The sequence below is a fragment of the Balaenoptera physalus genome, assembly GCF_965194825.1.
Source record: "Balaenoptera physalus genome assembly, chromosome: 13".
Lineage (NCBI taxonomy): Eukaryota > Metazoa > Chordata > Mammalia > Artiodactyla > Balaenopteridae > Balaenoptera > Balaenoptera physalus.
The window spans coordinates 101,851,994-101,864,081 of NC_138892.1; the positions used below are offsets into that span (position 1 = coordinate 101,851,994).

General features: G+C 53.7%; 1 protein-coding gene across 2 annotated transcripts; it reads left to right on the forward strand.

The window, feature by feature from the left end:
• Positions 1–2,372: 2,372 nt before the first annotated feature.
• C1R (complement C1r) lies at positions 2,373–12,088 on the forward strand. 2 transcript variants are annotated; one of them, XM_082420206.1, is made up of 11 exons: positions 2,373–2,527; positions 3,253–3,481; positions 4,734–4,926; positions 5,243–5,389; positions 5,483–5,679; positions 5,971–6,118; positions 6,226–6,347; positions 8,131–8,209; positions 8,559–8,714; positions 10,345–10,419; positions 11,200–12,088. In XM_082420206.1, coding segments are annotated over exons 1-11 (2,118 nt in total). In that variant the 5' UTR covers positions 2,373–2,525; the 3' UTR covers positions 11,970–12,088. The 2 variants fall into 2 exon arrangements, with proteins under 2 accessions (XP_082276332.1, XP_082276331.1); XM_082420205.1 differs by lacking the exon at positions 2,373–2,527 and adding an exon at positions 3,060–3,158.

A 12,088-nucleotide genomic window follows, 5' to 3' on the forward strand; every position in this document is an offset into this window, starting at 1 on the left:
GGCTCAATTGCTCCGTGGCATGTGGGATCTTCCCGGACCAGGGCTCAAACCCGTGTCCCCTGCATTGGCAGGCGGATTCTCAACCACTGCGCCACCAAGGAAATCCCTGTCTTCTTTATTTTTATTATTGAGAACATGATGAGTTTCTCCCTGCCAAGGCAAAAAATATATAGCTATACATATCTATAGATCTAGATCTAGACATGTCTAGATATAGACAGGTGCAGGCAGATATAGTTATAGGTACAGGTATATAGATATATAGATGTAAATATATCCACAGAGGGAAACATACCATTATGTTAAGGGAGAAACTTTTTTTCTCCCCAGAATCAAACCTTAAAAGGAATGCTCAATAGAACAATGCCTTCAATACCAGTTTGAAAACAAATGCCTGAGCAATCTTCACGTGGCTGTTTCTTCTTGCTGTCCTTGGTGTACATCAAGCGTGTAACACAACACGTAAGTCGAGGTCATTTTGTGTGGTTGGGCAGAGTGGGAATCCCACTGGGACTGAGCTAATGAGGTCCAAGCTTGTCAGTTTCCGGTCACGCTACATGGTACCAGGACAGAACTCAGAATCCCTAGGAGGAATGGGAGAGTTTCTGCCAAGACTTCCCTTCTTGGACCACCTCCTCTACCTGTATATGTGCCATCCTGCCCCGTGGTAAACACACAGCACACACATACTGCTGTCCAGATACTAATGTGCAATTTGCTAGACAAGATTCCGCTTCTTTCTTGCCTCCTGACCTGCTCCTTATCCTTCTTCCCTAGCTTTTGTCCCTCCCCAGCTGATAAGGGCACGGGTCATGCGTCATGGGTCAGCCCCGCCGGCAGACTCATTCCTCAGCTCCGACATATAAAGCTGCTGGAAATCCTCCAACCCTCCAACCTGGGCTGATCTTGCCTCTCCCACGTGCCTGCTCTCAAACTACATTCAGTGATGACTTGGTCACTGCCTGATAGGAAGCTGCCACATCTTCGTGAGCCCAGTGCCTGGGAAAGTGCCTGGCACTTTAAATAGGTAGCTTCCAAATGGATAAGTGAGCAGGTGGGTGGGTGGAGAGATGGAGGGATTAATCTAATAGGGGAAACAAGCAGGATGGACTACAGAGGCCTGAGAACTCAGAGGCCTGTTCTGGATCTGCGTCTCCCTGTGGAGCACACCGCCATAGGGTCTCTGAGCCCCGGAGAGTTGAAGAAAGTCTTCCCCAAAGAGCAAAGGTTTAAAACAGAACACGATGGCCTGGAGGACAAGAGAGACAAGAGCCCTTTCTCCCTCCCAGGGGCCTGGCCTTCTCTCAGAAAAGACCAAGTCACTAGACATTACATGAAAAAAAAAAAAAAAGACCAAGTCACTAGTGATCTACAGCCACACTGTGTGCCCAGCCCTAGGCAGCTGTGACACTCAGGGGCTCAAATTCTTGACCAGTTTCTGAGGATAAGAGGATGTGTCTATCCTGTCCTCAGCTGCCCTTGCTTCTCTAAGAGACAAGTTCATTGGCAGGCCTGAGTTCACTGAGGTGGCGAAGAAGAGTCTTGAAACAGAGCCTGGTGCGGCTTTGGGGTCACAGCAATCTCTGCTCTACGTGTCATTGATGAGTGAAGTAGGCCAGGGCCCCAGGGCAACCAAACTTCATTCTTCTCTGTGCCCTCCTGCGCTACCCTTCTCCAGTCCTTGTTCCTTTCACATCATCCTGGGCACTGAAACCCTGGCTGTTCCCAGACCAGGGCTGCCAGGCGACTAAGGACAGGAAGGGTCCAGGAAAGAGAGTCACCCTCAACTGCAATCTCCACTGCCCTTTTGGTAGGAACCTGGTACAACAACATCAGACCCCAGGAAGGTCCCTGAAGAAAGAGGGAATTCCCATCAGATTTAGAAACGGAAGTCTGGGCCTCCAGCCAAAGGCTTTTCTGTCCCTAAAAATGCAGACCCAGGGGCTTCCCTGGTGGCGCAGTGGTTGAGAGTCTGCCTGCCAATGCCGGGCACATGGGTTCGAGCCCTGGTCTGGGAAGATCCCACATGCCGCGGAGCGGCTGGGCCCGTGAGCCACAACTGCTGAGCCTGCGCGTCTGGAGCCTGTGCTCCGCAATGGGAGAGGCCGCGGCAGTGAGAGGCCCGCGCACCGCGATGAAGAGTGGCCCCTGCTTGCCGGAACTGGAGAGAGCCCTCGCACAGAAACGAAGACCCAACACAGCCAAAAATAAATAAATAAAATTAAAAAAAAAAAAAAAAAAAATGCAGACTCATCTCTAGACCTTCCCCATGTGGCCAGCAGGTGGCACCACCATCAGAGATTTCAAAACCAAAACTAAATTACACTGGAAACAGATTTTTTTTTTTTTTCGGTTTTGTTTATGCAAATAGTTCATTCCCTCCAACATTCCTCCCGTAATGGTCCCCCCCTTTTCCCCCTCATTCCCTCCCCCTTCCCTCCGCTGCGTGACCCTGCTCTCCCTGGACGCAGAGTGGATGAAGACGCTGTCAGGAGAGTCAGGGACCCAAAAACAGGCCTTGAGAAATGTGAGTAAGACTGATGGGGACCAAGGAGGGAGGGAGAAGCCAGAGCAGAGAATCTCGGGCACGGGAGGCAACCAGATTTACTCAGGGAGGTGAGAACACACTTCCCCTCCGTATATACCTTACCCTTTCCAACGTGCACATGCGTGCACACATGCAAACTCATTCCCCCCATCCCTCCTCCTGAGGACAAAAGGAGACCTCAGACCCAGGAGGTGATGCCACCTGGTCTTCCTCCTCCAGCTCCTAGGGAGCAGCGAGATGGGGGACCCACTCGGCCCTGGAGAGACGTCCTTTTGTGCCTGAAACCATCTTCCGTAGGTGGTTTCTCCCAGAGGCCTTTGCTGAGCCTTTGGGAGCCCTTTCAGAGAGCCATGACTGGAAACCCTCACCCTCAGTTAACTGGTCCCAAGCCAGCCCTATTCCGGGAAGGGGAGGGGAGTGATGGGACAGGGCAGAGGAGGAGGCTGGGGACAGAGGTGGAGGGAGTGTGATGACCTCTGGACTGGACACTGCCCTGGGGAGGAACACCCAGTGCCGCAGCTGCAGAGACCAGCCTCCCCACTCCACCCGCCCCCGCCCCCCAGAACACCTCTGTGAGGTCTAGAATGGGTCGAGAGAAAAACGCCCGGCGGTAGGATCATCCCCACCCCCTCCGCAGCCCCTGCCCAAAACGCAAGGCTGCTGCACCCCTCCAGCCCTACAGATACCTTTTCTCTTTTTGGCAGGTGGCTCTTATACGTCCTGGTGCCAGTCCTGTTCTGCAGGGTGGGAGGCTCCATCTTCACCCCTCGGAAGCTCTATGGGGAAGTGACTTCCCCTCTGTACCCCAAGCCTTACCCCGACAACTTTGAGACCACCACTGTGATCACGGTCCCCACGGGATACAGGGTGAAACTCATCTTCTGGCAGTTTGACCTGGAGCCTTCGGAAGGCTGTTTCTATGACTATGTCAAGGTAGGGGGTCAGGTTGGGTGGGCAGAGGGAGAGCTGGGTGTCTCTGGAACCTGGGAACTTGTGTTCTGACCACCCTGGATAAGACGCCCACCTGTGAACAAAGCCCCAAGCCTGTAAAAGCTGATGGCCAAGTGGGGTTCTGAAAGTCAAGTGATGCCGTGGATGGGTGTCCACTGCTTTGAGAGCCCCTAGGGGAGCGCTGAGGGGAGAGACACAGAGGGAAGGTACGGGCCCCACTCTCAGGAAGTGTACTGCCTACCGGAATCAGAAAAACCTTCCCCATCTTCTTACTTGCTAGGAGTCTTTGGGAAATCGCTGTGCCTCAGTTTCCCTGTTTCCATGGAGGGTATCACCTTGGCTGCCACCTCACCAGGAACGCAGGGATGTGGGGAAGGGAGACGTTCATGGTCGTGGCTCAAGCATAGGCTTCAGCAAGGACAGGGAGCTCAGTCTCCTCACCTCTGTCATGACCAAGGGCACCGTCCCAGTCCCATCTTTCTACATCCAATAACAGTGAGATTCTTGACTCAGGATTCAGGTAGAGCGTGCACACAGCCCGTAAATACTATTCCAAGGAGACCTGCTGGAGGTTATAAGGGAATAACATGAAAATGAAACATCTTAGCCCAGAGGACTTGAGACGGCAGTGTTGGAGGCGAGGGGTCTCGGTGGCAGGGATGGTGAAGAATGAGGTGGGGGGAGGCATGTCTTCTGCTTTGGAGGCGTTAAGGAATCTGTGAAGAAAGAGGTAAGGGAAGTTCGGCCACGCTTGCTAAGGCTACCAGGCCCCGGAGGCTCACGTTCAGCTGAGTCCGTCACGAGGCATGGCTGGACGTGAGTGGTCTGACTAAGGCGAGGTGGAAGGACAGGACAGAAGGTAAAGCAGACAATCCAGGCTCTAGGGATGAAGGAAAGATAGAGGCCACCAGGATTCCAGTGGGAGGTGGCACAGGAGGAGATGGGAGTGAAGAAAGGTCTGAAACATGCTGGGGGTCATAAAAGGGGAGGGACGATGTTTGGGGGACAGGATAACGTGCAGAGTTAGCGGATGGAGATGCAGGGGACAGAGCAAAGGCACCTGGGGAAGCTTGCAACAGCCAGAGCCCAGCAGGCAGAGAGCAGCTGGAGCCCGTCCAGCAAGGAAGCATGATCCGCTCGTTGGGACAAGAGAAGGATGACCTTCACTGACCCTCCACGTGGGACGTGTCCCCTCAACAACTGTCTTCCTACCCCACTGTCCTTCTTCCACCAGATCTCTGCCGATAAGAAAACCCTGGGGAGGTTCTGTGGGCAGCTGGGCTCTCCACTGGGCAACCCTCCAGGAAGGAAGGAATTTATGTCCCAAGGGAACAAGATGCTCCTGACCTTCCACACGGATTTCTCCAACGAGGAGAACGGCACCGTCATGTTCTACAAGGGCTTCCTGGCCTACTACCAAGCTGTGGGTGAGTGGTCCCTGGGCCCGGGTTCCAGGCCTCGTATTGCACGGGGGCCGGAAAAGGAGAACCTTGACTCCAAAGAAGCAGGAAGCCTGGCCTTCCTTGCTTTTCCCAAGAGAGCTTTTTCCAGAAGACGGCTGTCCACCTGGGCCCTGTCCCCACTGGGCAGTTCCCAGAAAGCGTTTAGAGGGGCCGGGAGGTCCAGGTGGCCAGGAGCTGACTTCGTCTATTTAGGCCTCTGGTGAGTGACCTCGCTGAGACCAGCACCACCACAGAAGTCCCCCGGCAGGAACTGAATCCTTCCTTCCGGAATCTCTTCCAGACCTGGACGAATGTGCCTCCCAGCTCAACTTGGTCGAGGAGAATCCCCAGCCCCGTTGCCAGCACCTGTGTCACAACTACATTGGTGGCTATTTCTGTTCCTGCCGTCCAGGCTATGAGCTTCAGAAGGACAGGCATTCCTGCCACGGTGAGGTCAGGGTTGGGAGGCAGGGACTGAGCAAGGGCTCACCGGGCCAGCCCGAGTCTCCGGGTGACCCCCCTCCCGGCTTTGCTCTCACAGCCGAGTGCAGCAGCGAGCTGTTCACAGAGCCGTCGGGCTACATCTCCAGCCTGGAGTACCCCCAGCCCTACCCCCCCGACCTACGCTGCAACTACAGCATCCGGGTAGAGCGGGGCCTCACCCTCCAACTCAAGTTCCTGGAGCCTTTCGAAATCGATGACCACCAGCAAGTACACTGTCCCTACGACCAGCTACAGGTACAGCAGACCTCCCCACCCCCAGAGATCCTGTCCTCTCCTCCCCATTGCCACGTGGCTCCTCTCATCGCTCCTTCCTGCTGGACCCTCTGGCCAATTGGTGCAGAAATGGCCAACATCACACATGAGTTGGGCAAGTTCCTACACACCTGGCAGCTGGGTACTGGGGATCCCTTTTACCCTGCAGCTGAAAACATACACAAAGCAGGATCCCCACCACCAGCACCACCACCCCAGCCCTGGGGAAAAGTGTCTGAACTGGAGAGGTGACCCTCCCTCCTCCCCCATCAGATCTATGCCAACGAGAGGAACATCGGTGAGTTCTGTGGGAAGCAAAGGCCGGAGCCCATTGACACCAGCAGCAACTCCGTGGACCTGCTGTTCTTCACGGACGAGTCAGGGGACAGCCAGGGCTGGAAGCTGCACTACACCAGCGAAGGTAAGGCTGCCCGGGGCCCCTCACTGGCCAGCAAGGGGGCAGGATGTAGTGGGTAGAAAGAAGGCCAGTGGCTCTGCCATAAATGTGCCCTCCACTTTCCCTGACAGTCATCAAGTGCCCCCAGCCCAAGACCCTAGACTCGTTCACCATCATCCAGGACCTGCAGCCTCAGTACGAGTTCCGGGACTACTTCATCGCCACCTGCAAACAAGGCTACCAGCTCACGGAGGTAAGAGCCACAGCTGAGGGGAAGGAACTGGCCCAGCATCAGGAGTAATTCACACAGTCAGGCCCACAGCAGATTGAGGCTCAGTCCCAAGTAGAATCATATATGTTTGAGCTGGAAGGGTCACCTGGCCTGTGCCAACTTGACTGCCCATTGGAAACACTTAGGATTTTAAAATACTGATGTCCAGGTCCCCTGCTAGAGACTAGTCTATGGGTCTGGAGTGTGGCCTGGGCATCAGGATTACTAAAAGCTACTCAGGTGATACTAATGCCCAGCCAAGATTAAGAGCTACTGGCCTTGCCCAATAACTCATTGTAGAGTTAGGAACCAAAGAGGCGGGGGCGGAGGTGAAGTGCAAGGAGTGACTCAACAGTACCGGGATTGTGTACAGCAAGGATTACCACCAAATCCCCTGCCTCTTGCTCCAGGGCTCTGGGTCTTGGGATTTTGGGGTTTTTTTTTAAGACCTAACTGACTCTATTCAATGATTCATGAATCGGGCAGCATCCCGCCTAACGACCAGAAGGGGCTCCTTTTCTGTACATTGGTGGTCTTACCCCAGGTCCACCACCCTGTCCTCAGCTTTGCAGACTCAGGAACGAATGTGGTTTTCTCCACTGGTCAATCTCACAAAAGCTGGTAAACTAAAATGCTATTTTTAAAAAGCATGCAGGTGGAGTTACCCCTGGCCAGGGACCTGGGACTTGACATCCCATCTTTGTTCAATAGAACCACTTGGAAGACCTACTCTGAATCAGAGGAGAGACCTTTGGTTTGTCCTTCAGTTGTAGCAAAGTCACCCAACAAACATTTTAAGTGTTACTGAGTGTCAGGCAGTGTTCTGGATGTGGGAAGGACAGTAAAAAGAAACACACATTCATGCAGGCTTCTTGGAGCTTACCTTTGAATGTTGCATCAAGCTGAGTTAGCCAGGTAACTGCTCCTTGCTCCAGGAGGACTCAGTGCCCTAGACCCCTCCTCTCTGCTCAGGTTACAACTCACCACGTCCTACGCCACCCGCACCCTTACCCTGGCATTTGTCATTCACATCGTAGAGTTTAAAACAAGTCAAACGGTTTATCTCACATTATTTACATTTCACTGGGACATCCTAGTCCTCATACACATTCTCTTGCAATCTGTTCCAGGGGGAATTGTCTGGGATGACTGTTGATCTTAATAAAACTCATTCATTTTGTCCAATTACTTTGCATTTCAGAGGGGGCCGTCTCCCGCCCTGGTCCCTGCCATCCGCTCACCTACGACAGCACTTAGCATACGTCAGCATCCTCAAGCACCCTTGAAAGTGGCTGGGCTGCGCTAGTATTTTAGGAAAGGCCCTTGCCCTTAAGAAGACTACAGTCTAGGGGCGATGAGGTGATGCGGGGTGCTCCAGAGGAAGAGAAACATGGTCCTACTTCAGGGCAGAAACTTTTGTTTCAATGCAGAGAACACACAACTGGGCTTGTTGTTTTTTTAATTTAAAATTGTGGGGTTCAATTGGACCTCAGTGGAAACAGGCAAGAGTCTAGAGAGAGGATTACTGGGTCTGACAACTAGCCCTAGGTCTGACTTCCTGCTGTGTGGCTCATGTGCGCCCATGTGTAAGTCTGGTCTGAAAGGACCGGCTAGGAAGAAGGACCAAGGAGCCACGTCCATGGGTGCTAAGGTCTGAGGGCTTGAGAGATGACTTTGCATCCCTGCTGCTCCCGTGTGGGCGAGGACAGGAAGGGAGCTGCAGCACCTCCTTGTACTAACAGCACCTCTATCTCTGATCAAACAGGGGAAACAGGCGCTCCTGTCCTTCACAGCTGTCTGCCAGGATGATGGCACATGGCATCGCGCCATGCCCAGGTGCAAGAGTAAGTTACAACTCAGGGATGTGTCTCCCCCGAGGAGAAGGGAAGAGGGGTCTGGCCTAAGCATCTCCCCACAAAGACCCTCCCCTGACTTGTCCTTTGAAGCCTCTGGCCCATCCAGGAACCAGTCGGCCCTCATCTCAGCAGGACTGACAGGCTGTACCCAGAGCTGAATTTCATTGTATCCAGTTCCCGTACATCACGAGAGCCCCCCACTCACCATATTTCCCGAAGGTTCTCAGCATGTTCTGTGGGTCCACTCCTGCTCTGTGGGCAGACTGCTCACGTTCCTCCCACTGAAGTTCCGGAACAATCCTTCCCAGCTCTCATACGGCCCTGTGTTCTCTCCAAGTCAAGGACTGCGGGCAGCCCCGAAGCTTGCCTAACGGAGCCTTCAATTACACCACCACAACGGGGGTGAACACCTACCAGGCCCGTATCCAGTACTACTGCCACGAGCCGTATTACAAGATGCAAACCAGAGATGGCAGAAGCATGTCTGAGCGAGGTAGGGACCCATGCAAATCTTCTCATGGGGAGAGAGAAGACTGAGGGAGGCAGTCTTCTCCCTCTTGTTGGGACATCTTCTGCAATTTTTTCCAGTAGAATCCCTACAGAGTGAATATTAAGATATTTATCTAGGGCACTGGCTTCAGAGGTACCAAGAGGCATCTAACAAAGCTGAAGAAGGAAACACCTGAGCTGATACAAAGAAAGACTTGAATCTCATAAACAGCTTCTTCTCACCACCACCACCACCACCACCACCACCATCACCACTACCATCACCACCATCACCATCACCACCACCACCACAACCACCATCACCACTACCATCACCACCACCACCATCATCACTACCACCACCATCACCACCATCACCACCACCACCATCACCACTACCATCATCACCATCACCACCACCACACCACTACCATCACCACCACCACCATCACCACCACCACTACCACCATCACCACTACCATCATCACCATCACCGCTACCACCACCACCATCACCACCACACTACCATCACCACCACCACCATCACCACCACCACCACCACCATCACAATCACCACCATCACCGCCACCACCATCACCACTACCACCACCACCATCACTACCACTACCGCCACTGCCACCACCACCACCACTATCACCACCACCATCACCACTACCACCACCACCACCACCATCACCACCACCATCACCACTAACATCACCATCACCACCATCACCATTACCACCACTACAGCTTTATCAGTGAGACTTCCTCAGCCTTCTCCCCACATACCTTCTCAGGCTGCTATGTTGTGAACTTCTGCATTTAGGTTTACTAAATTACTCTCAAACTCATCTATGGGTATCTTTAAAACTTTTTTTTAATAAAAGAAATCACATGCTTTGTACAATAGGTGTGAAACATGCAAAAAAAGGAAAAAAATCTTATTTATAGGCTATTCAAGGTGTTACTTAATAGCTGAGCTTTGAAGTCAGACAACCCCCACTTTGCATCTTGGTTCTGGCACTTAGAAATTATGTGACCTTGTGCAGATTATTTAAACTCAGTTTCCTCGTCTCTAAGGTGGGGATAGTGACGCACATCTGAAAGCCTCACGGTGGTGCTGAAATGAGATCATGCAGCTAAGGTTCTGAGCAATGGGCACCAGCACGCTGTCCGTGATCAGCAAACATAGCTACCAGGAATTCCCTGGCGGTCCAGTGGTTAGGACTCCACGCTTTCACTGCCAAGGGTGTGGGTTCAATCCCTGGTTGGGGAACTAAGATCCACCCAGCCCCGCCAAAAAAAAAAAAACCAAAAACCATAGCTACCATTAACATCTACTACCCAGCACCAAGATGCAATCACTGATGGAAGTTTGATAAGTTCCTTGCAGGTTTTGTGTCTACTTTCACAAATAGGGATCATGTCGAATATAATGGTTAAGTATTCTGATTTTTCTACTTAGCTTTAAAACAAAAATATACGTATGGAGCCTCTTAACACTTTCAATATCCCATCCACATATATTTGAAACTTTCCCTTTGATTCTTGTCCTCTCCCTCTCCGCACTTGTGTGCTCACTGGCCCCTGCCCACGACCTCCCAGCCTGAACGCAGCCCCTCTCCCCTCAGGGCGGTACACCTGCACAGCTCAGGGCATTTGGAAGAATGAGCTGGCCGGAGAGAAGATGCCTCGGTGTTTGCCAGGTGAGTGGAAACCCTCCGCCGTCCTCTGTGGCCCTGGCAGCCCTGCAGGGCCTCCGAGAAGGCATGGCACAGAGACGGGAGAGACACTCCAGCTTGAAGCTGAAGGTAGACATGGGGTGAGGGAGGAATCAGAAAAAGGCGGGGAGATGCCCCAGCAGAAGGGCAGAGGCACCCAGAGAGCTGGACCTGTCCCGACATTCCTGGACTTTTCACTGAGCAGGTGGGAGATCAGGAATAAAAAAAAAAGAGCAAGAGGGACTTCCCTAGCGGTCCAGTGGTTAAGACTCCACGCTCCCACTGCAGGGGGCACGGGTCCCGCGGCGCGGCCAAAAAAAAAAGAAAAAGAAAAAAAAAGAGCAAGAAAAGCCCCAGGAAGAATAAACAAGAACGAGGAGAAGAGGCTGACCATACGCCAAAGACGGAAGAGTAGGGAGGGAGGAGAGAGAAGAAAGGGCCCTGAACCAAAAAGAGGGGGCGAAGGGGAGGGGCCAGCCCGCGGTGCCGGGCGCTGACTTCTCCCCCCTCCCCCTTCTCCTCCCCCCTCCCCCTTCTTCTCCCCCCCCCCCGGCCCCCTTCTCCTCCCCCCCCGGCCCCCTTCCCCTCCCCCTCCCCCTTCTCCTCCCCCCCGCCCCCTTCTCCTCCCCCCTCCCCCTTCTCCTCCCCCCCCCCCGCCCCGGCCCCCTTCTCCTCCCCCCTCCCCCTTCTTCTCCCCCCCCCCCGGCCCCCTTCTCCTCCCCCCCGCCCCCTTCTCCTCCCCCCACGCCCCCTTCTCCTCCCCAGTGTGCGGGAAACCCGTCAACCCTGTGGAGCACAAGCAACGCATTGTCGGGGGCCAGAAGGCCAAGCTGGGCAACTTCCCCTGGCAGGCCTTCACCAACATCCACGGGCGAGGGGGCGGCGCGCTGCTGGGCGACCGCTGGATCCTCACGGCCGCGCACACCCTCTACCCCAAGGACTACGAAGCGCAGGGCAACGCCACCGTGGACGTGTTCCTGGGCCACGTCAACGTGGAAGAGATCACCAAGCTGGCCAACCACCCCGTCCGCAGGGTCAGCGTCCACCCCAACTACCGCCAGGAGGAGTCCCACAATTTCGAGGGGGACATCGCCCTCCTGGAGCTGGAAAATAGTGTCACCCTGGGCCCCAACCTCCTCCCCATCTGCCTCCCCGACAACGAGACCTTCTATGACCAGGGTCTCATGGGCTATGTCAGTGGCTTTGGGATCATGGAGGAGAGACTTTCTCACAACCTCAGGTTTGTCCGTCTGCCCATCGCTAAGCGAGAGGTTTGTGAGAGCTGGCTCCGGAAAAAAAATAGGAAAGACGTGTTTTCTGAAAACATGTTCTGTTCTGGGGACCCGACTCTAAAGCAAGATGCCTGTCAGGGGGATAGCGGAGGGGTCTTTGCAGTGAGGGATGAGAAAAATGATCGCTGGGTGGCGACAGGCATCGTATCCTGGGGCATCGGCTGCAGCAGGGGGTACGGGTTCTACACCAAACTACTCAACTACGTGGACTGGATCAAGAAAGAGATGGGGGAGGAGGACTGAGCCCAGAATTCACTAGGTCAGAATCCGAAGAGCAGTGTGTAAAAAAAAGAAAAAAAAATAATCTAACCAGTTGTTGACAACCACTAAGAATCCATATTAAAATCACTGATGCAGAAAGA

What these genes read in the sequence shown, in the direction of transcription:
- C1R (XM_082420205.1), top strand. Translation starts at nt 3,133, where the DNA reads ATGGGTCGAGAGAAAAACGCCCGGCG. An exon ending in GGACAGGCATTCCTGCCACG is followed by an intron (nt 5,390 to 5,482) that starts GTGAGGTCAGGG and finishes TTGCTCTCACAG; the next exon opens with CCGAGTGCAGCAGCGAGCTG. An exon ending in GATGCCTCGGTGTTTGCCAG is followed by an intron (nt 10,420 to 11,199) that starts GTGAGTGGAAAC and finishes TCTCCTCCCCAG; the next exon opens with TGTGCGGGAAACCCGTCAAC.